General features: G+C 41.9%; 1 protein-coding gene across 1 annotated transcript in view; it reads left to right on the top strand.

The window, feature by feature from the left end:
- MORC2 (MORC family CW-type zinc finger 2) overlaps positions 1-22732 on the top strand; it is a 78067-nt gene that overhangs the window by 22754 nt on the left and 32581 nt on the right. Inside the window, exons 9-16 of the mRNA XM_018555490.1 lie at positions 831-956; positions 1327-1406; positions 5122-5204; positions 8891-8976; positions 10951-11091; positions 12542-12696; positions 13058-13186; positions 16598-16703. Of these exons, the coding sequence (XP_018410992.1) occupies positions 831-956; positions 1327-1406; positions 5122-5204; positions 8891-8976; positions 10951-11091; positions 12542-12696; positions 13058-13186; positions 16598-16703 (906 nt within the window). The remainder of the gene's footprint in view (positions 1-830; positions 957-1326; positions 1407-5121; positions 5205-8890; positions 8977-10950; positions 11092-12541; positions 12697-13057; positions 13187-16597; positions 16704-22732) is intronic.

Here is a 22732-nt window from a genome sequence, read left to right as displayed (position 1 = left end):
GCATTCCTTGCTCAAGTACTAAATGTGCCATTTTTTTTCCGCGATTTCCAGGACAGATAAGTTTTTATATCTTTAAAACGTGACATTATGTCGTGGCCATTTATGTTTTGTACACTCCATAGGTGGGGATTCACAGAAAAATTCCTTACGTGGTCACTGGCTATCTATGCAACCCCAAGGGCCATAATACTGTATGATCCAATCTTGCCACTTGGAGATTCATAGGAGCATGCATCAAGAGTGCCCACTGTCTCCCTTTCTTTTTGCCTTGGCACATGAGTCTCTAGCCCAATATATACAACAACATAAGACTTTGAAATCGCATGCCTTGACAAATAATATTACTTTCTTTGCTCAGTGTATAGTCTCAGCATAATTCTGTGTCGGGACACAGTAACTTACATGTGCAGGTGTTGTTATCCCTGCATGGCCTGTCAAGTGAAGACTCCAAACTCTGAAGCAGACCAGGTGAAGATGGAAGTGCCAGCGATCGAGGGAAGCTTTTGTGCTGTCTTTTTGGTTCTCTGAATTATTAGTCATCCTTTACTGAATTATCCTCCACTTAGTTTAACTTTCTTGCCTAACAGCTTTTCTGTTAGTCAGAATTCCTGTGCACAATTTTAATTTTTTTTTCTTGCACAGTAGTAGGACCTTGTGGAGAACAGGACTGACCAATTGACAAGTGTGCAGAAAAGCAACAAAAACTAACCTTGATGTAACTTGCTTGCTTCCATATTCTTGTACCCAAATGTGTTTGTTTTTTAACATCTAAATATAATAGATATTATTTTATTTTTTTTGCACTTTAAAAGTATGTTTTTTTTTCATAGGAAACCTGAGCGGCGTTCATTTCGGGCATATGCAGCTGTCCTTTATATTGATCCAAGGATGAGAATCTTCATTGATTACCAAAAGGTTCAAACAAAACGGCTATCTTGTTGCCTTTACAAGCCCAGGTAAAAGTAACTTAGTTTTTAACATTCTGCATATTAGAATAGACTGAAAATAGCTACAATATATGATTATATTTGTATATAACCTGCTCTGAACAGGCACTTTAAAGTAGCTGGGGATTGTTTGCTTCCTTCAATAGCAACCGTACAAAATATACCAGCTGTTGTTTCTTCAGGTTAATTGGCTTCTGAAAACTTGAGATTTATCCAGCTTTGTCTTCTTTGAGATGTTTCACTTTTAAACTTATGCTAATAGGAGTTAAAAAAAATTAAAATAATTTTGCTTATCATGTATTTTACACAATAAACAAAGTTTTCTGTATAATGTTTGTATTGAATACACAATTCTGAACAAGTACTTCTTAATTTTTAGAATGTACAGGTATACGTCAAATCGATTTAAAACGCGGGCTGAGCAAGAAGTGAAGAAAGCAGAACATATGGCCAAAATTGGTAATGAGGGGAAGGGTGGTTGAATAGTTAAAGTACAGTCATGGCCAAAAGTTTTGTGAATTACAAAAATATGAATTTTCACAAAGTCTGCTACTTCAGTTTGTATGATGGCAATTTGCACATACTCCAGAATGTTATGAAGAGTGATCAGATTAATTGCAAGTGCCTCTTTGCCATGAAAATGAACTTAATCCCCCCCAAAAAATTTCTACTGCATTTCAGCCCTGTCACAAAAGGACCATCTGACATCATGTCAGTGATTCTCTTGTTAACACAGGTGTCAGTGTTGACGAGGACAAGGCTGGAGACCACTCTGTCATGCTTATTAAGTTAGAATAACAGATTGAAAGCTTTGGGAGAAGGGTGGTGCTGGAAATCATTGTTCTTCCTCTGTTAACCATGGTTACCTGCAAGGAAACACGTGCAGTCATCATTGCTTTGCACAAAAAGGGATTCACAGGCAAGGATATTGCTGCTACTAAGATTGCACCTAAATCAACCATTTATCGGATCATCAAGAACTTCAAGGAGAGAGGTTCAATTGTTGTGAAGAAGGCTTCAGGGTTGCCCAAGAAAGTCCAACAAGCGCCAGGACCGTCTCCTAAAGCTTTCTCGGGAATGGCAGAAGGCAGGTGTGAGTGCATCTGCACGCACAGTGAGGCGAAGACTTTTGGAGGATGACCTGGTGTCAAGAAGGGCAGCAAAGAAGCCACTTCTCTCCAGGAAAAACATCAGGGACAGACTGATATTCTGCAAAAGGTACAGGGATTGGACTGCTGAGGACTGGGGTAAAGTCATTTTCTCTGATGAATCCCCTTTCCGATTGTTTGTTTGGGGCATCCGGAAAATACCTTGTCCAGAGTAGAAAAGGTGAGCGCTACCATCAGTCCTGTGTCATGCCATCAGTAAAGCATCCTGAGACCATTCATGTGTGGGGCTGCTTCACAGCCAAGGGAGCGGGCTCACTCACAATTTTGCCTAAGAGCACAGCCATGAATAAAGAATGGTACAAAAACATCCTCCAAGAGCAACTTCTCCCAACCATTCAAGAACAGTTTGGTGACGAACAATGCCTTTTCCAGCATGATGGAGCACCTTGCCATAAGGCAAAAGTGATAACTAAGTGGCTTGGGGAACAAAACATCACAATTTTGGGTCCATGGCCAGTAAACTCCCCAGACCTTAATCCCATTGAGAACTTGTAGTCAATCCTCAAGAGGCGGGTGAACAAAAAACCTCACAAATTCTGACAAACTCCAAGCATTGATTATGTAAGAATGAGCTGCCATCAGTCAGGTTGTGGCCCAGATGTTGATTGACAGCATGCCAGGGCGAACTGCAGAGGTCTTGGATAAGAAGGGTCAACACTGCAATTATCGACTCTTTGCATAAACTTAATGTAATTGTCAATAAAAGCCTTTGACACTTATGAAATGCTTGTAATTATACATCAGTATATCATAGTAACATCTGACAAGAAGATCTTAAAACACTGAAGCAGCAGACTTTGTGAAAATTAATATTTGTGTCATTCTCAAATCTTTTGGCCACGACTGTATATCTAAACACAGGAACAAACATTTCATAAAATGCAGCTTACAAGCCCTTGGATGTGATGGCTTCATTCAGCTGCCTTTTTTCCTTTTTATTTTTACCCGGTAATTCTGTGTATAACACACTGTCCTAGGGTAACCATGTTCAATCGGTGTACTGTATCTGTGGCGCAGCAGTGTTGTCACCCAAGGCTGCTCTTGTTATTTGCACTGCAAACACATCCTCCACTCGTCATTTCCAGTCCGTAGAGGATTGTTGCTGGCTGAGAAAACTGATAATATTGCTTGAGAGTTCAGCTCAGTCCACAGGAAGTTACAAGGACAATCCATTTCTGGCAAGATCAAAAAGTATTTATTTTTGTATTTAATCTAAATGAATGCAGCCACCACATTTGAAGACTTTTAAATTTAAATATATGAAATTTCTGTTCTTTGGGTTTAAATATACTTTGATCATATATATTTTTTGATTTTATTGTTAAGGGCCTGTTCACACGACGTCTGTTTTGTGTGCTGACCGGCTCCGTACGCTGCTGCACTCAAAATGCATCCCAATGTATCCCTATGTGTTTTATGGGCTCCAGTTCTCACGTGCGCAGTCCGTTCAGCTTACGACAGAAAAAATACTGCATGTCACATTTTGTCCAGTCCGGAAACGCACGAACGCGCACGAAACGCAATGAAAACTTAACGGAAACGCAACGCAATGCAGCTAAGGGGGAAAAAAAGAAAAAATTGTATTCTTGCTCCACTTATAATGATGTCATCAACGTTGACAAAAAATTAACTGTCAGCATCTGGACCGAAAACGCATCAAAAACACGTCAAACGCACTGCATCAGCAGCTCCACGTCTGCTGATCAGCACCTGATCAGGACCTGATCTCATGTGAACAGGCCCTTAAGCTGAACTCCAGAGGCAAATATTTTCGTTTTAAATATATTCTTCAATACCCAAAAAAGATATACATCTATTTTGTTTACCAAATGCCTTTGCAAACCCAGATATTACCTTGTAAAAGTAACAGTGCTGCAGATAGCCTGTGCTATAGGGGGTTTAACAGATCTTCCCAGTGCCGGCTGCCCACAGAAAATTATGAGTCATTCTGCACAAGAAGAGGAGCAGCAGTGACTAGTCTTTTTGGTTTCATGCTGGATTATTGCACAGATCTGGAATACACATACAAGGGATAGCAAAATGCATATAAGAATATACAAGCCTCTGGTATTTAGTTGCAATTAGTTTCGCCCAGATTTCAGCTTTAAATAGGTTTTTCACATTTGTGCTGGAGGGTGGTGGTACAGGTTCCACTTTTAAGGCCAAGACTCTGTACATTTCTCTTGTCATGACAAGCTGGTACTTTTGCTTCAGTAGCAGGCTGCTATGGCTTATGTAAGGCCCCATTCACATGTAGCGACTTATCGCGCATTTTTGCCGCGCGATATCGCGAGAAGTCGCCGGCTAATGATAGTCAATGGAGCTGTCTGCTACCGTTGTCTCGGTCGCAAGTCGCTTCTACAGGACCCTTTTTTTGGCTGATTTTGCTTTTTTTCTATGGAGCTCGACGGAGAAGGTCGCGCTACCGTCGCCCCGAAAGTCGCGCTATCCCGGCCGCTGCAAAGGTATGTCGCTACATGTGAATGGGGTCTTAGGCATAGTGGGGGAAATATATCAAAACTAGAGCAGGCAAAACCTGGAGCAGTTGCCCAGGGCAACCAGTCAGCTGCTGTCTTCAGTTTGTTCAGGTAAGATTTTGATAATGAAAGAGAGAAGCTGATTGGTTGCCATGGACAGATGCTCCAGTTTTGATCAATTCCTCTCTGTGCCTATTATCTATGAAAAGATATTATCTATGCCCAACATCCAGTAGTTTGTTGAAACATCTCTGAGTGACTACAGCAGTTAGTATCCAACAGGAGAATTCTTATCTTCTAAATATTTCTAAAGGAAAGGATAAGACCCATCTTTGCTTATAGTGGATTTCTAATGTCTTTAGATTTTTTAAATTATTTATTAAAATTTGTTTTCGTGACTTGCATTTTCTAACTCTGCAACAAAATAATAAAGTATAGTTAGTGCCTTAGAGTCTTGGAACAGAAGTTACATTTCTAGGTATAACATACAAAATGCCACTGTCAAAATGTTTTTTGTTTTTTTTTTAGCGGAGGAAAAGGCACGGGAAGCGGAGAGCAAAGCACGAGCCATGGAGTCTCGACTTGGAGAGGACTTGTCTCGAGAATCAAGGGTAAGGCATAAAGCATGAGTCTCAATTACAGCAACAGAGAATCTGAAAACAAACCACTTCCTTTGTGTTATTTCAAAATAATTTTGTGTTGGATTCTGAATGTGTATTTGTAAAAGAACGATTTTATCTAATTAATGAAATATAAAAGGTTTAAGTGGTATAAACTTTTAAAAAAGAACATTTTGGGGATTTATTTTAGCTTTTTTCTAAATTCGTAAAGTATTGGTCCCCCCCAGCCATACCCCATTAAGGGAACTGCATCACAATTTTATCCGTTGGGTTTCATTTTCCTCTTAAATTCCTGCCCTTTTTACTGTTCAGCTTGAAGTGTTCAACATCACTTCCTGCATTCACAGAACGGGGAGGAGATCGTGTACTGATCTCCCTCTGGTCTCCCTGAACGAATCCACAATTCCTGTCCCGGATCGGACGCCCGGGATCGTGGCGACGGCAGGTAAGGAGAGGGGGGAGCTCACAAAGGTACCACATACAAGCGATCAGGCGTCTTTACAGATGCCGGACTGCTTGTATGTAAACATCCATCACTGGCTGTTTCACATTTTGGCAGTTTCCCACTCGTGCGCACCAGCGGGCACGAGGGACATTAAAGACAACCACCCGCTGTCAGGAGGCTGTTTCTCTACGTTCGGTGGACAGGAGGTGGTTAAGGACATAACCCCTCCCACCTCACACCTGCCAGTTTCACTTGGTGTCCTCAGGAGAATGTATGTGTCTTTTCTCTTCTGCCTTATTATTTTAGTTGGTTTTATTTCTTCGAAGAGTTTCTACTACCAAGGGCTGCTAGATGATTCATACCAGATAATGTTAACCCCTTCATGACTGAGGCCTTTTTTTCATTTTTTGTACCCATGTTATTCTCTGGTCTCAGTAGAAGCCGGTTGTCTCTGAACATATGACTCGTCCTGCAGTGGTCACGAAGTCTCTGGTCTTAGTACTTATGACTCGTCCTGCGGAGACCAGAGGACGACCTGTGTCATGAAGCAGGTATTCTCTGGTCTCAGTATTAACTTGGGGATTCCAGTTATGTTGGGAACAGGATAGTGGAGTTGAGTAGAAAAAAATGTATATACCTCATGTATATAAGGTTGGGTGTTTTCCTTCCCTTTTTATTTAATTTGGCGGTGTGCCTTTAGACTCCTGTTTGGCTAAATGCTTTTATATGGAGTTTGACTGATTTTTATTTTCGGTTTCTTTGATTCGATGATGCCCTTGTTTTTATCTACAGCGCATGTGCGAGCATAAGCAGTCCGATTTTTTTTTTTTTTTTCTTTTTATATTGCACTGCCAATCTTCAAACATTATGCTGTCGGCAGCAGATAGTACCTCATATTTTTACCTTACACCAGTCAGGGTCGTGAGTATTATTGTGTCTGACTCTGTCTGAGGCAGAATTGTCAGAACAAACTATCATTAGCTGGGCACTGTGTGAAAGTGAATATTTTACTTTGCTACTCACTACTTGTTTTTTTCCCCCGAAACTTGTGATATATTTGATTTACATTGGTGTCACTGATGTTTCTGACTCTTCCAGTCACAAGTGGCCTCTACATTTCAAAGGCCTGTGAGGTGTTGCCATGGTGACTTGTTATACTGTATTTCACAAGCTGGCCACAGGGGGAGCTCTCCTCTTTGTTTCTGCTCTGGCTTACTGAGTAAAACTGTTGCTGATGACTAGTTTTCACTCAGTACAGAACGGCAGCCCTCATGAAAGCTATCCTGCAGTCAGATATTGGTGATACTCATCTAGGTGCCTGGGGCACACACTTTTTCCTTCCTTGATTAAGGAACATAGTACATAGATTCAGTTCATAAATACATTTTAACCACTCAAGACCCTTCCTGGCCAGGCCATTTTTCATTATTCAGCGCTGCAGTACTTTGACTGACATTTATTCCGTCATGCAACGCTGTACAGAAATGAATTTGATACAATTTTTTTGGGGACAGATGGAGCTTTCTTTTGGTGGTATTTGATCACCACTGGGGTTTTATTTTTGACTATATAATGAAAAAAGTACCGGAAATTTTTCAAAAAAACAAAACCCGTTTCCATAAGTTTTGTTAAAAAAACATTTTATTCTTACCCATATTTTTGGTAAAATATAAAAGACAGGATCCCGTCGAGTATATAGACCCCAAACATATCAAGCTTTAAAATTTCGTGCGCCCGCAAAGTGGTTAAAACAAGAACAGCGCTGCTGCAGCAGCAGGCGTGTTCTTGGTACCGCTTTTAACAGAAGGTGATTGCTGTTAATGTACAAGCAATCCGGCATCTGTACAGCCGCCGGATCGTTTGTGCCGTACGGCTCCCGCACACGCCGTTGGCTTCCCCGGGCACCGCTGTCCCTGTGTGGCGGGTTTCCCCGCAGTGATCGGAGAGAGATTCAGCGGCTGAATCTCTCCTCCAATCACTGGGCCCGGAAGTGATGTGTATTACATTACTTCTGGTGTCACTCTTACAGTCTCCGTCTCTTAGAGCCAGGAGATGAAGCTGGGGAAGCAGATCTCTTCTTCTTTGGGGTCCCTAGGGGACAGGGGTCTGAAAGACCCCTGATGTCTCCATAAAGAGGACCTGTCACACCCTATCTGCTATTACATAGGGTGCTTGTTGGCTCCCCTATGTGATAGCAATAGGGTTAGTGTAAAAAAAAAAAGTAAAAAAATTAAAGTAACATATAAGAAAAATTTAAAAAAATGTTTTTAAGTCCCCCGCCGCCAACGTGCACACACATACACCCGCAAACATGCGTCTGTGCGTCTACGTGCAAAAATGACAATTGCGCTACACGTTACATATCGCCGCGAACGTCGGAGTGAGAGCAATAATTGTAGTGCCATTAATCACTAAGCACTAAACTGATGAGCGGTAAAAGCGTTTAAAATGTTCCCTATGGGAAATTTTAGGTATTTACTTTTTTTGCGGCTTTGACAAGTTTGGTATCTTTTTACCCGGCGTGATCCCGTCTTCCATATTTTACCAAAAAATTGGGTATTCTCTTTCTGTGCACTAAATTTTCATTTTGTTTATTTTTCCTAAAAATACTGGTTTGATAAACATTTGCGCAAAAACCATAAAAAATTGTAACTAGCTTTTTTTATTCTACAGGGCCTCTGCTTTCAGGACATATATCATTGTTTGGGGGTCTGAAGCTGTTTTCTAGCCAAAAATTTATATTTTATCATGTGTGCGCAAATAGTAAGAAAATGGCCCAGACAGCAAGTGGTTAAACTAGAAGGTACTAAGTGGTATTTTTGTTTTATTTACAGGTGCTTTGATACTTAATATATCTGAGGAGAATACGGTATTCTCAGATATACTTTGTATCAGTTTGTACACACAGCTGGCTAGCTGTTTACACAACATAATGAGCAGCTGCCGGTTGTGTGACTGCCACGGCTCTGCGATCACAGACTGTGACCACCTAATCTGCTGTTGAGGGTCTGCCTCAGATACCTGAGGAACCCAGCAACAGCAGTAACTAAATGAGCTGCTGGTCACTTCACGGACCATCAGTCTTTGTATCGATTTGATGGAATAATCCCATCACCGGTCGTTAACGAACTGAACGAATGTCATCGGTCAGGAAGGAGTTAAATCAGTAGTTATGTGCTTGCTTTTGTTAAAGATATAAACAAAGGTTTTAATATTCTTTCTTTTTTTCTAGGCTTCTCTAAGACAAGTGCAGAATGCTGCAATTACAATCCGTCGGGAGGCAGATGTCAAGAAACGAATTAAGGAAGCTAAGCAAAGGTTATTATAGAAAATATGATAATTAGATTGCTAATTGAATGTGGTCCAAATAATACAACTCACAAAAAATAGGCTTATATGGCCTATATAGCTTGTATATATGTACAGTACTGTGCAAAGGTTTTAGGCAGGTGTAAGAAATGCTGTAACGTAAAAATGCTTTCCGAAATTAGAGTGTTAAATATTTTATGTTTATCAATTAACAAAATAGAAAGTAAATGAACAGAAGAGAAATCCAAATCAAATCATGATGTGGTGTGACCACCCTTTGCCTTCAAAACAGCATCAATTCTTCTAGGTACACTTGCACACAGTTTTTGAAGGAACTCGTCAGGTAGGTTGTTCCAAACATCTTGGAGAAGTAACCACAGATCTTCTGTGGATGTCGGCTGCCTCCAATCCTTCTGTCTCTACATGTAATCCCAGACAGACTCAATGATGTTGAGATCATGGCTCTGTGGGGGCCAAACCATCACTTCCAGGACTCCTTGTTCTTCTTTACGCTGAAGATAGTTCTTAATGACATTGGCTGTATGTTTGGGGTCGTTGTCCTGCTGCAGAATACATTTGGGGCAAATCACTCACCTCCCTGATGGTATGGCATGCTGGATAAGTATCTGCTTGTATTTCTTAGCATTGAGGAAACCATTGATCCTGACCAAATCTCCAACTCCATTGGCAGAAATGCAGCCCCAGACTTGCAAGGAACCTCCATCATGCTTTACTGTTGCTGCAGACACTCATTATTGTACCTCTCTCCAGCCCTTCGGACGAAACTACCTCCTGCTACAGCCAAATATTTATTATTTTGACTCCTCAGTCCGAAGCACCTGCTGCCATTTTTCTGCAGCCCAGTTTCTATGTTTTTGTGCATAATTGAGTCGCTTAGCCTTGTTTCCACGTCGGCGGTATGGCTTTTTGGCCACAACTTTTTTGACCAAACTTCTCTGGACAGTAGATGGGTGTGTCTGGGTCCCACTGGTTTCCTCCAGTTGGGTGCTGTTGGCACTGCTGAACATCTTCCGATGTCGAACGGAAGTAAACATAATGTGTCTTTCATCTGCTGCATTAAATTTCCTTGCCTGACCACGAGTCTACGGTGGTCAGACAAGGAAATTATATATAGATTTGAGTGATACACAAATAAGATATGTTTTTGTTACTAGTTAAGGAACTTGAATGCATTAAGGTTTAACCCCCTGAGTAGTTTAGAGTCACTTAACGTTTTCTTGTGAGTACAAGTTGTCCAGCTCCTTAAATTTTCTCTTATTTAGTCCTCTCCATTTCTTTCCAGTTTTTCCCCTCTGTCCTTGTCCCTAATAGTATTGATAATATTGCAATATTTAAGCCCTGCTTGTGTTGCATTGACCAATAAACACAATTCTTTTCTACAGTGACCCTCACATGGAGCTACATTTTGAGCAGTTTTCATCTAGAGCTCTTCTGCCACCTCACAGATTGTTGTTTTTTTTTCAATGTTTATTCCATCGCTTCTACGAGGAGGCAAAAGCAGATGATCTTCAATTCAGCTTGCATACTGCTCTACCAATTTTCTTTTTGCATGGAGCACAGAAGGCTGGATTGATTTTTACTGTTGTCCTTATTTTCTTTATGTGGGCAATGCAAGCCCGTGTTTTTTGCTTTCACAAGGTATGGTGAAACCCTGTGCAATACAAGGTCAAAAAAAGAATCTGGAATCAGCACATTGTTAGGCTGGACTTTTGATAACCTTTCTAGTGATTTTATTACAACCGTTGTGCTGAAATATAGTGCTACTAATCAGAGTGAAACTTCTAATTAGCTTATGTCTATTGTCATTTGTAGTTTCATTATTGTTTTATTACTGTAATTCATGTGTTTATTAGGGTTGTGTATTACATGAGCATGTCTAGTTTAAACCTTTCCACAGATGAGGCTAATGTTTTTGACATAATTGTGTATTTGGTGGCAATAAATGTATATCTAATCCTGTAGGGCCCTAAAGGAGCCAAAGGAGCTGAACTTTATATTCGGTGTGAATATTGAGCAGCGAGAGCTGGATGGCATGTTTTTGTACAACTGCAGCCGATTAATTAAAATGTATGAGAAAGTTGGCCCTCAGCTGGAGAGTGGAATGTAAGTACCAATCGACTATTGTAATTTAAAAGGAAAGTACACTTTTGAACTATCACACATTTGTGTTCATTTAGGTCTGTAACAGACAAAGTTTAGCTAAACTACAGTAATAACGACCATTATGATCATACAGGCTGCAACCTCAGATTCTTTAGTAGGTGGCTTTGCAAGTGAATTCTGAAGTCTGTCCAGCTCAGTCCAACTGCATGGTGTGTGGTGTGTGGGTGTGTTTCCCTGTAACTTGATCATGTATTTGGGATCCACATGTATGTCTAAAACTGTAAGAATTCTGGGTAGTAGAGAACATAAGCCTTGCAGTACGGCCGTAGCCTCATTTTAGTCTCATCTAAAAAAAAATACTCACCCGAATCTATGACCCATCTGGCTGCTAGATCGGGTCCCTGCAGCCTTTCTTTCCCTTCACACTGGCAGTCTGTCACTTCCAATATGTGAGGATGTCTAGGGACATTCCATCGCCAGAGTGGAGGGAGAGGGAGGCTGCGGGGACTGGTCTAGCAACTGCCCGATTCTGAGATTCTGGTGAGCATTTCTTTGTTATTTTAGACCTTACATGAAAAAAAGCACTTAACCCTTGCAGTGCAAGGGCAGCCCCACTGCAAGGGTCGCATTTTCTACTGTCTGGAGTTCTTTAACGTTTTTTGTTTTGGAGCAATTTTCTGTGGTCAACTAAGTAAAGTTGTAGTGAAAACATGCATTATAAAATCGCAGAGTATTTAGATTTACTTTACTGATAGAACAATCTTGGCTAATTAACGTTTAAGGGAGCAGTGATGATCTATGAATTTTTAAAGGAGAACTATGAGATGAGTGATTTCGACTCACCTCATAGTTCTAGCCGACCTGTTACAATGAGACTGTCACAGGTCGGCTCAGTAGATCGGGAGGTGAGCGAACACATACCGGGTTCGCTCACCTCTCGATCCTGTCACGGCTCTCTGCCGTGACAGGGGGAGGGGCTGCATTCCCCGCTCCGATCTGACTGGCAGAACGGACTGGGGAAGGGGCGGGTACAGCTGGCACTGCCTCTAGATAGGCAGAGCCAGCTGTCACGCAGCTGGGCGGATCCCGATGTCCAGGTCGGGATCCGCTGCGGCATCTCAGTATACCGCGAGCTGTAGCTCGTGGTATACTGAGCTTAGGGTAACGGGAGGACGCCAGTTTGTGTCCTCCCGTTACCCTAAGGAGAACTATAGGGAAAAACACTGACCCCATAGTTCTCCTTTAAGAAGGTTTTGAGTGATTTTTAGTTACTTAAACTGCTACCGAACACTTGTGTGTAATTTAGTAGCTGTCTAAGTAACTTCCAAATACCATTTTTTTCTTGGTCGACACAAGAAAGCAGTTTGTGTGTGTGTGTTTTTTTCTATCACAGCTGTGAGTGGTGCATTTCCTCTATTAAATTTGTATGTTATGGCACCTTTCCCTCTAGGGCCTGTGGAGGAGTAGTGGGAGTAGTTGATGTCCCCTATCTTGTCCTGGAACCTACACACAACAAACAGGACTTTGCAGATGCGAAGGAGTACAAACACCTTCTGAAATCTATGGGAGAGCACTTGGCACAATACTGGAAAGATATTGCCATAGGTAAGTTCTTTTTCTAAAGTAAGGAATAGCTGAATGTTATTTGTAGAGGTCGTGTTCTCCAGCCACAAAGTTATTTTCACCTAAATACAGCTAATAAAAATACTTTGCATAGACCTTTAGACCCTTATGACTACACCTTATATTGGTGAATTTTTGGTGACCTCACACTGCTAAAGATTGATTTTATTAGGATTGTTTATCATAAAAAAAATGTAACCGTATTGTTAAAGGTGTCAAACGTGCAGAAAGGTAAAACCTTTCCCTAATGTTTTGGTTCATTTCAGGCGTATTGATTTGTATTGCTCTTGTATTCATTCATGGATTTTGAATACAATTGTCTGATTTTATTTTCTCCCCATAGCTCAGAAGGGAATTTCAAAATTCTGGGATGAGTTTGGCTATATTTCAGCAAGCTGGAATCAGCCTCCATCATTAGAGTTGAGATATAAAAGAAGGCGAGCAATGGAGATCCCAACCACTATTCAGTGTGGTAAGGAGCACTTTGGGTTTTTGTTATATTGTGATATTACACCACATTCCTTATGGTACAATGTATGTGTAGTTGCGTCTTTATTTGCTAAGGTTTCTATAAATCTTTGTAATAACAGTAAGTTGTATTTGGGCATAATCTTCTCTGGTATCGCAGTTTTCACGTTAGAGTGCCACATTGTTACTGCTGTAGAGTTTCTTACATGACAGAAATTTTGTTTGAAAGGAAATACTGCTTCTCAGACTTTTATGTCTGATATAATAAAGCCTTGTTCACACCAAGCACGTTCCAAGAGCAGAGCAGTTACAGACCAGAGCAAAACTGCGTCCAATGGTATTTTTAGCTCCAGTTCAGTTCCAGAGCAGGTAAAAAAAACTGCAGCAGGCCCTATTTTTTACCTGCTCTAGACCTGCTTTGGAACGCATCAAAAATGCATGCAAACGTCTGGAATGCAATGAAAGCCCATTTTAAAAAAAAAACATTTTCAGTTTTTTTTTTTTTTTTCCAAAAACGCCCCGGAACGCATTTAAATTGCGGCACAACCCACTGCACTGCGTGTGCAGAAACTCATGCAGATCTGCTCTGCATTTGGTGTGAATAAGGCCTAAGGCACTTGCCAGTAAAGAAATCTGTAATGTTCCTGTATAACAGTTACTGTTGTAAACAATACTGATATACATGTAATACTCAAGATTGTGGGATTGTATCTGAATTTTGCTACAAAGCTAACAGTAAAGCTTACAGTTATCTAATCAGCTATTTTTTGCCAAAAGAAGATTTTCTGAAAATTTCTAACAATGAGATTTCTGGACAATCAATCAGATGTTTGTATAATTGTGTTTATATGTGCCTGACTAGTAGCAGAATTGTTTAACCCTTTTCCCTGTCAACGACATAAAGCATACAGTAGCACAAAAACGCTTCCAGCTGGCCAGCTCGGTATGCCTTACATTGCTGACATTCCCCCTTCTGCTATAAGCTCATGGTCACTAAAGCCACAATAAGCTTATAGTAGAAGGCTTCCTCTGATGGTTTTCTGTAAATGAATAGTTGTGATCAGCAGCTAACAAGCCACTGACAGCTGTTAATTGAGGGGTCAATGATCGCTGTGGCCGGCGGGGAGGGGAGAATTAACAGGATGCAGTGCAGTGCTGGCGGGAGCTTCAGGATGGAGAGCCTAGGATCGGTAAATATATCTTAATATTTACCAACTCTTCTCTGTACTGATCTCTCTGATATTTGTAAATAACTGAGGCGATAGTAAAAACTTGCTATGTACCCCGTTATGTTAGGGTCTGGAACTCACTGCCACAGGCGGTGATTTCAGCAAATAATGTGGAATTGTTCAAGAAACTTTTGGACGATTTCTTAAGGGACCGTAATATACAGGGGTACAGGTACTCCTAGAATGAGATCCTAATAGGTTGGACTTGATGGACTAATGTCTTTATTCAACCTCAAATACTATGTAACTATGAAAGCCCATTTTAAAAAAAAAACATTTTCAGTTTTTTGTTTTTTTTTCCAAAAACGCCCCGGAACGCATTTAAATTGCGGCACAACCCACTGCACTGCGTGTGCAGAAACTCATGCAGATCTGCTCTGCATTTGGTGTGAATAAGGCCTAAGGCACTTGCCAGTAAAGAAATCTGTAATGTTCCTGTATAACAGTTACTGTTGTAAACAATACTGATATACATGTAATACTCAAGATTGTGGGATTGTATCTGAATTTTGCTACAAAGCTAACAGTAAAGCTTACAGTTATCTAATCAGCTATTTTTTGCCAAAAGAAGATTTTCTGAAAATTTCTAACAATGAGATTTCTGGACAATCAATCAGATGTTTGTATAATTGTGTTTATATGTGCCTGACTAGTAGCAGAATTGTTTAACCCTTTTCCCTGTCAACGACATAAAGCATACAGTAGCACAAAAACGCTTCCAGCTGGCCAGCTCGGTATGCCTTACATTGCTGACATTCCCCCTTCTGCTATAAGCTCATGGTCACTAAAGCCACAATAAGCTTATAGTAGAAGGCTTCCTCTGATGGTTTTCTGTAAATGAATAGTTGTGATCAGCAGCTAACAAGCCACTGACAGCTGTTAATTGAGGGGTCAATGATCGCTGTGGCCGGCGGGGAGGGGAGAATTAACAGGATGCAGTGCAGTGCTGGCGGGAGCTTCAGGATGGAGAGCCTAGGATCGGTAAATATATCTTAATATTTACCAACTCTTCTCTGTACTGATCTCTCTGATATTTGTAAATAACTGAGGCGATAGTAAAAACTTGCTATGTACCCCGTTATGAATGAACAGGGAGTGCTCTACATAACATTCATTCAACCGTGTGTGGCCACACATGACAAAGCATTGTGACTCATTGCCATGCGTTGTAATATACTGCGGTGCGATAAATGTATGCCTGCATAATTTTTTCACAACTTGCACCAATTCAGCGCACAAATGGCACTACGATCACACGCTACCAAAGCACATAAGTGTGAGGCCAACCTCCACATCTTTAGCATAAGTTGCTTGTTTACAGTTTTGCATTCCTTCGTCTTTTGCGCATTGTAAAATTTACAAATATTTATTTATAAACTCAATATAGTTGTATCTTTTTAATTAAGTAGGAATCTTGTACATTGTGTTTTTGTGTGTTGATGATTTTAGTTTGTTTATTGAAAATATTGATTTGATAAACATTTGCGCAACTGGTAGGACCTACGAAATTAGTAGCACCATCTTTTGTACTGGTCCTCTACTTTCAGAAAAGATATGGTTTTGGGGGGTCTTTTACAAACTCTGAAAGCTGTGGTAAAAAGTGAAAAATTGCAAAAATGGTCTGGACAGCTGAGGTCAAAAGTGTTATGCAGAGAAAGGGTTGAAGTGTATTTCCACTTTTGCAGTCAGAATTGAGAAAGTCCCTTAGTATCTTTTGTTATCGGTTCCTATTCACACAGCATAACAAACAAATTGTTGGCAACAGGGCTAAATTGAGGGATTTTTTTCTGAGCACCCTCACAGTGATCAGGCCTTGTAGAAAGACATACAGGGTTATTCACAAAAGGGTGAAGAGTTTGGCGAAGGCAGGAGAAGTGAACAATCGAGGCCAAAATAGCTGATCACTTTCCGGTTCAGCTATGCTGTCCTAGACCTAGATTGTTCACTTCTCCTGCCTTCTCCAAACTCTTCTCCCATATGTGAATAACCCTGTATGTCTTTCTACAAGGCCTTATCACTATGAGGGTCCTTCACTTTAAGCTTGCTGTCATTTTCGATTAGCAACATGCTTTTTGAAGCTAGTGTTTTTTTTATGACCCTCAAGCATAAACCATATGTGTGTGCCCATTATATCAATTAATCACTAGCTTTTTATTTTCTTCGTAATTATGCTTTGTTATTTGCAGACTTGTGTTTGAAGTGGCGCACGCTTCCATTCCAGTTGAGTGCTGTGGATAAGGAATATCCTAATACATGGGTCTGCTCTATGAATCCTGATGTGGAACAGGATAAGTATGTACATACCTAAAATGTGCTTTTGTGTTATACTTTTAAAATTACCTACAAAGGCACTACACAGTATATCTAAAAAGTTTCCCTGTGAATGTTAGTTTTTTTTATTTTTGTCCATTGAGTGACACGGGAAGTCTTTCAACTTCAGGTTATACTGTTTTAGCCTACTGGAGGATTGGACGCTGGCAAACTGTAGGCCAGCCCAGAATAACCACGCCTATCACTAGTATGCCTCATTTTATGTAATTTTTTTTATTGCTAGCATCTTTTTGTTTTTTGTGGGTTTTTTTTTTTCTTCATTCTTCTCTAAATCGCTGCTGGAGTCTTGCATCCATGCTCGCAGCTATCCAGCACAATGTTCCTCAGTCTGGCTTTTGGAATGCGGTCTTCAGACCCTGTTAGACTCAATAGTGACCTTCAAGCATTGCGTTTCATATAGGGTGCCTTCAATATTCGATTACTGGTAAAAGTTATCCACAAAATACTTTTGAGGTCCAGAGCCCCTGGCCTTGTCTCAATGCTTGCATCGTGTCTAAAGACTCCCTTAGTAAATAAGGAAGCTCCTGGTGCTCGGCTCCACTAGCCAACTCACTTTTAAAACTCCCCAGTTCTTGTGGGGTTTCCACCTCGTGGTAGGGGTCAGTTAGGTATAGTATTGTGCGTGCTCGCGCTCTCCTGCCATACACCTACGAGGTGGCATGCTCCTGCTATTGCTTCTACTTGCAAAGAGCCACGTGGAAGTCTAAACTTTGATCGGAAGGGGGAAAATTACATTGTGCTGTACCATAGAGCTCTACTCTATTAATGATTCTTGGGCTGCTTACCATGCGCCTGCTGATGTTGCCGACATCTGTTGCATGGAATCGTGATGCCCTTGGCTCCTAGAGTCTGTTCCGTTAGTCCAGTTTAACTTTGTCATGTGTGACTGGTTCCTCTGTCCTTTTGTCTGAGGTTTTTATAACAGTCGTGCAAGACTTTATGGCCCAAATCACCCAGTTTTTGCTGACTCTAACCGCAGAGGCCACAAGTGGACTCCCACGACTTCCTCTGCACTGCAGATTCTCTGATTTACCCACAGCCTTGGCAGCTTCTGAGACTTTGGCCGCTGAGTCTTTGGCAAATGAGCTTGTCCCTGAGGAAATCCAATCCACTGCTATCACTCTCAAATTAAGAGAATCTGTAGGTGCCACTCTGGGAGTAGAGGATCAGCTTGTTACTTCTATCAGTGCTGTTTCCAGGCTTGGCTCATTTAAAGCTCCTAAAGCCACAAAGATTTTTCTTGATTGTACAGTACAAGTGCAGATTTGGAAACAGGGTAATATGCAGGTATAGTCAGGTCATTGGACACTGGCCAGAGATGTGAGGACCTTCGTATCACTCCTCCCAGTCCCAGAAATCCTCAAGGTGATGGGCACCTCATCTCTACTTGGTGGAGATGTTTGTTTGCTTACCTTTTTTTCCCTGTGAGTTTTCAAGCAAACATTCTCTTTCTACATCCAGCCAAGGTGGCAACAGATTTGGGGACTGTAACTGGACCCTGCCAGATGGTAGGTGTGGGGCAGGCCTGAACTATTGCTTTGGGACACTGGATCCTTTGTTAGGTGCCCACCTTGGCAGCCACATGCCTGCACAGTATGCCACATTCATCATGGTGCACCAAAACAGCACTAGGCTTGTGCAGTGTGGGTGGCCATATTGTGACTCCTCCATGTGGAGAGGCATAGGGACCCACACAAGAACTGGGGGTGGGCACTTTTGGAACTGAGTGGTTGGTTAGCTGCAGTGTGCGCTCTGGAGGCGCCCTACTCTATTATGGCGGATGCAAATCGGTAGGGGTCTGGGAGGAAAGAGAATTTCCAGCTCTACAGCTACTGGTGGGCGTAGGGGGTATCAAAAGTTTTCCAAGGAAATCTGCCTGTTTGCCTATCTTCAGACCCGCTGCCCTCATCTGACTAATTAGTTGCCTCACCAGGTCTCCCTCATTCCTCCTGCCTTAGCAAGGAGGAATTTTCTTTTTTTTGCGACATACTTCTGCTATTTTTGAGGCTTCAGGCCACATAGGGCAGAAGTTCAGTCCTCCTTCCCCTTTTGACTCACTATTGGGGACAGCCATGGCTAGTGGAGGAATAAATGGAGGTGGCGGTTCCTACCTCCTGAAACAGGTTTCCTCTCAATTGCCTAAAATGCATAACAACATTTCCGGTGCTCATTGATGAGGTGGAGAATGTCTGGCCATTGACCAACCTGTGCAGGCTTGCCCAAACGTCACCCAGTATTTTAAGAAAAAGAAGCCCGTGAAGACCTTCCCTACACACTTCTTGGTGGAGGAAGTGCTAGATGTGGATTAGCGGCATCCTGAGAAGTTGTTTGTTCCACCAAAGCACTTTGGTGCTAGGGGTTGATGCCACGATTTCTTAACTTAAACTGCCGGTGGAGGACATCCTGGCCTTTAAGAATATGGTATAGAAGCAACCCTGCAAGCTTGTTTAAGGCCTTTTTTTGCTCTTAATGAACTTGCCCTACAGCCAGCAGTGGCTCCTATGGAGATGTATCAGACCTTGTCGGTCTGGATAAAATGTATGGCTCATGATCCAGGCTCCATCATGGCAGATCCTTTGGTCTTGCCTGTGGCTCTCTTCTACTGTGTGGATAAGTTGGCTCCACACTCGGCTCTTTAGACTGGGCCTTATGTTGGTCCGGATACAAAGGCTTTTGTGGCTCAAACATCGGTTGACAGAGCTATTGTGAAAGAAATGCCTTTTTGGGAGAATTCCCTTCGCTGGAACAAGTCTCTCCAGAGAGTACCTGGCTGCTTTAATCAACAAGGAGTGTCCTCTTACCCAGCAAGTGGAAGCCTAAGGCTCCTTTGGGTAAGCCTGCCTCTACCATATGCAGGAAGAGCTCCTTTTGCCCCTCTGTCACCTACCGCACTCATAACCCAGTTCGAATGCAAGGCTGGCACTTCTAAGCAGACCAAGCCTTTCCTACAGTGATATGGCATCCCCACTTCACCAAGTGGGGGGAAGTTCCATCGGCCTTTTGTGGCTGTTTGGACTTGAAGTCCAAGATTATTGGGTTTAGTCTGTCACTTCCCATGTTCACAACTAGAATTTCATTCCTACCCCTCTCCTCATTGTATGCCTTCCATTTTGCCCTCTTTCACCTAAAAAGGCTCTGTAGATGGGGTGCGATTTCCTAGTTCCAGTAAGCAATAAGGATGCCTACCTGCATCTGCCTACCGAGGTGTTTTGGGCATTTTGCTTATGCTGTGGCTCCCAACTGGCCCAGAAGTGTGTGTGGTATGCCAAAATCCTCCAGGATCTTGCAGTCTCTCCTTGGCTGCTCCTGGACTTTGCCCAGGAGCTCCATCCAGCTTCTCAGTCCCTGAATTTGACAGCTTGTCTGTTGAAGCCCTGGGAATATGAATATAGTCAGTCTTTCCTACACTCCTGCATGCCAGAAAAGCCACCTTTTGCAAGGTTTACCATCACACCTGGTGGGCTTACTTTGCCTAGTGTGAAAAATATTAATGTAATCCTCCGAAATACTCAAATACTCAATACGTGTTCTGAGTTGGGATTGGATCAGCAATGGTCGTGCATGGAACTGGGGTTTTCTTTTTCCTTCACAAGGATTGGCTTGTTCTCTGGCATAGAGATTCTTTTTTGCCTGGTGGTGTCTTTGTACTGTCATCCAGAGTTTGTTCTTCCTTTCTTTTTGTCCTGCTCCAAAACACTGTTAAGATGTGGTTTAGCCTTTCTGCTACAGTTTCTTTCAGAAAATCTGATTTCCTCATTGTCTTTCTTGGCAGACCTCGCAGTGGGCTCCTCTCTCATTCCACCATTTCTCTGATTCAACAGGTCATTGTGCTAATTGATTTGGTCGGCAGGGCTCTGCTTTCTTCCGTTAAGGCACATTCTACTAGATCTGCAACATATCTTGATTTGGAGCTGTCTGCGCTAGCTACCCTTAATGACTAACCTGGGTTATCTAAAGAGCCCTCAACCCATCAAGACTTTTCCAGTGTATTCCCTAATGCATCTGATCCTGTATAGTGACTGGCCTAACTGGAAAAATGTCTTTGCTGCTCTTAAGCATGTTCCTGTTGTGGACCCAGCCTTTTCCTTAACAAAGCTGACTGCCCATGTTGAGGACATCCCCTCATTTAATGATCCCATGGATAAAAGGATATAAGCCCATTGAGGGGCCTTATTTTACCTTGCAGGTCCTGCTCTGCAACCTGCCATTGTGGCCATGCCCATCTGCCAGGCCTTAGCAGTCTGTTCCTGGACTATATCTCAGGACCCTGGATGTATTCTGACAGGTCCTTCTATCCTCCAGCAACTGGAGCTCATGCCAAATATCCAAGAATGGTTCTCCTCTTAGTACATAGAGCATCAGTGCTAGATGCATCTCTTGTGTATGCCCTGTGCTGGGGAATAATGTATTTTTGGCAAATCTCTGGACAAGTTCATCAAGAAGGTCACCGGAGGGGAAGAGTACCCTTTTGCTCCAGAAAATGAAGGCTATATCTTCATCTGGGAAATCCTGTTCCTTTTGTTTCTCTCGGCCCTCCAGGTAGAAGGCAATCAGACATTTTGGTCCAGAACATATCCAGGGGCTACAAACTAATTTTAGTCTCTGCCTCCACCCAGCTTCATGTTGTCAAACTTAACAACTTCCCCTCAAAGACTGGCAGGCCTTCACACAAATCTAGCACAGCTGCTTTCTCAAGAGGTCATAGCCAATGTCCTGGAAAAGGAGAATTTTAAAAATTTCGACTCAGTTCTGTAAATTGCCCCTAAAGTGAAAGTGGTATCTGTTGTCTGTTTCTGCATCTGCTCATCTCCACCTCGTCACGCTAGAGGAATGCCATCCACTATGGCAGTCCTAGCCAGAAACGGAATATCACACTCTTAAGCAGTGCTGCTACAGACCTTGCATGCAGAAGTTTTTCCATCTATGGTTATCGGTAATTGCAAGACCTATACTGAAGATCTGTGAATAAAACATGCATCTTACCTGAAAACTAGCTGGATGATAAATTCACATTAGAGACTGTGTGGTGGTGTAATTGTCGGGAAAAATTGATGGCCTGCAGCCCTAGTAAAAGGGTATTAGATGGCCACTGACTAAACACCTGTGAAGATTATCCAAGGATAAAAGTTTGATGACGCATTGGTCACATAGTGAAACCAATACTGATGAAACAACTAAGTAAACTCACGGATGTATACCAAGTGTTTAGGAACTTTGTCACCTTGTGCTAATAGGGGCTGTTCTTGGAGTAGTGTTTTAATTTAAGAGAAAAGAACAAATAACGAAGTATCGGATGAAATACACAATTGCAAAAATAAAACAAGTCCAGTGACATCCTTAATTGATGAGCCAAATATATATATATATATATAGATTTAGATCTTGTAAGCATGCATTGAATTCAGCTGATGCAGTGTTACAAACAAAGTTTACTTCAGAATGAACTGCATGCACAATTTTTTGCAATCACCCTGCACTGGAACGCATGGCATTACGGTACAGTGCGTTCCAGTGCGGGCAATCACACGGTGGGTGGGAGGCGCGTTTGGGGTGCCATTGAAATGAATAACACCGCAACGCACCTCATGCAGCAGAATTTGTCAGGCCGAAACCGAAAATGACTTTTTTCCCACCTTTTATATTTATATATTTTTTAATAATTGTATTGCAAGCACATGGCGCTTGAATAGCTTCAGCCAGGCAATGACAGCTGCCAGTGGCAAGATTCTGCAGACCGCAGCTGAATGTAAATAGAGCAGGTAGTGGGCTGGTGCAATAACAAGCCTGCTATAGGCCATTTCAAATCGCAATAGCCAATAGCAGGCTTGCTATTGCACACGCCCACAGCTTGCTTTGGCCTCCTCCCGGCGTGGAGGAGAGAGCTAGGTGATCCAACCAATAGATAAATGAGAATAGTTGCCAACTAATTTCATTATCGATTAATTGATTAGTTGGTTGCAGCCCTAGTTTCCTCCCACAACACAAAACAT

Source organism: Nanorana parkeri, unplaced genomic scaffold (assembly GCF_000935625.1).
Source record: "Nanorana parkeri isolate BGI_ZX_2015 unplaced genomic scaffold, ASM93562v1 scaffold199, whole genome shotgun sequence".
In the NCBI taxonomy this organism is placed as follows: Eukaryota; Metazoa; Chordata; class Amphibia; order Anura; family Dicroglossidae; genus Nanorana; species Nanorana parkeri.
The sequence above is the reverse complement of the archived record's forward strand: the minus strand, read 5'-3'. Positions and strand labels throughout refer to the sequence as shown.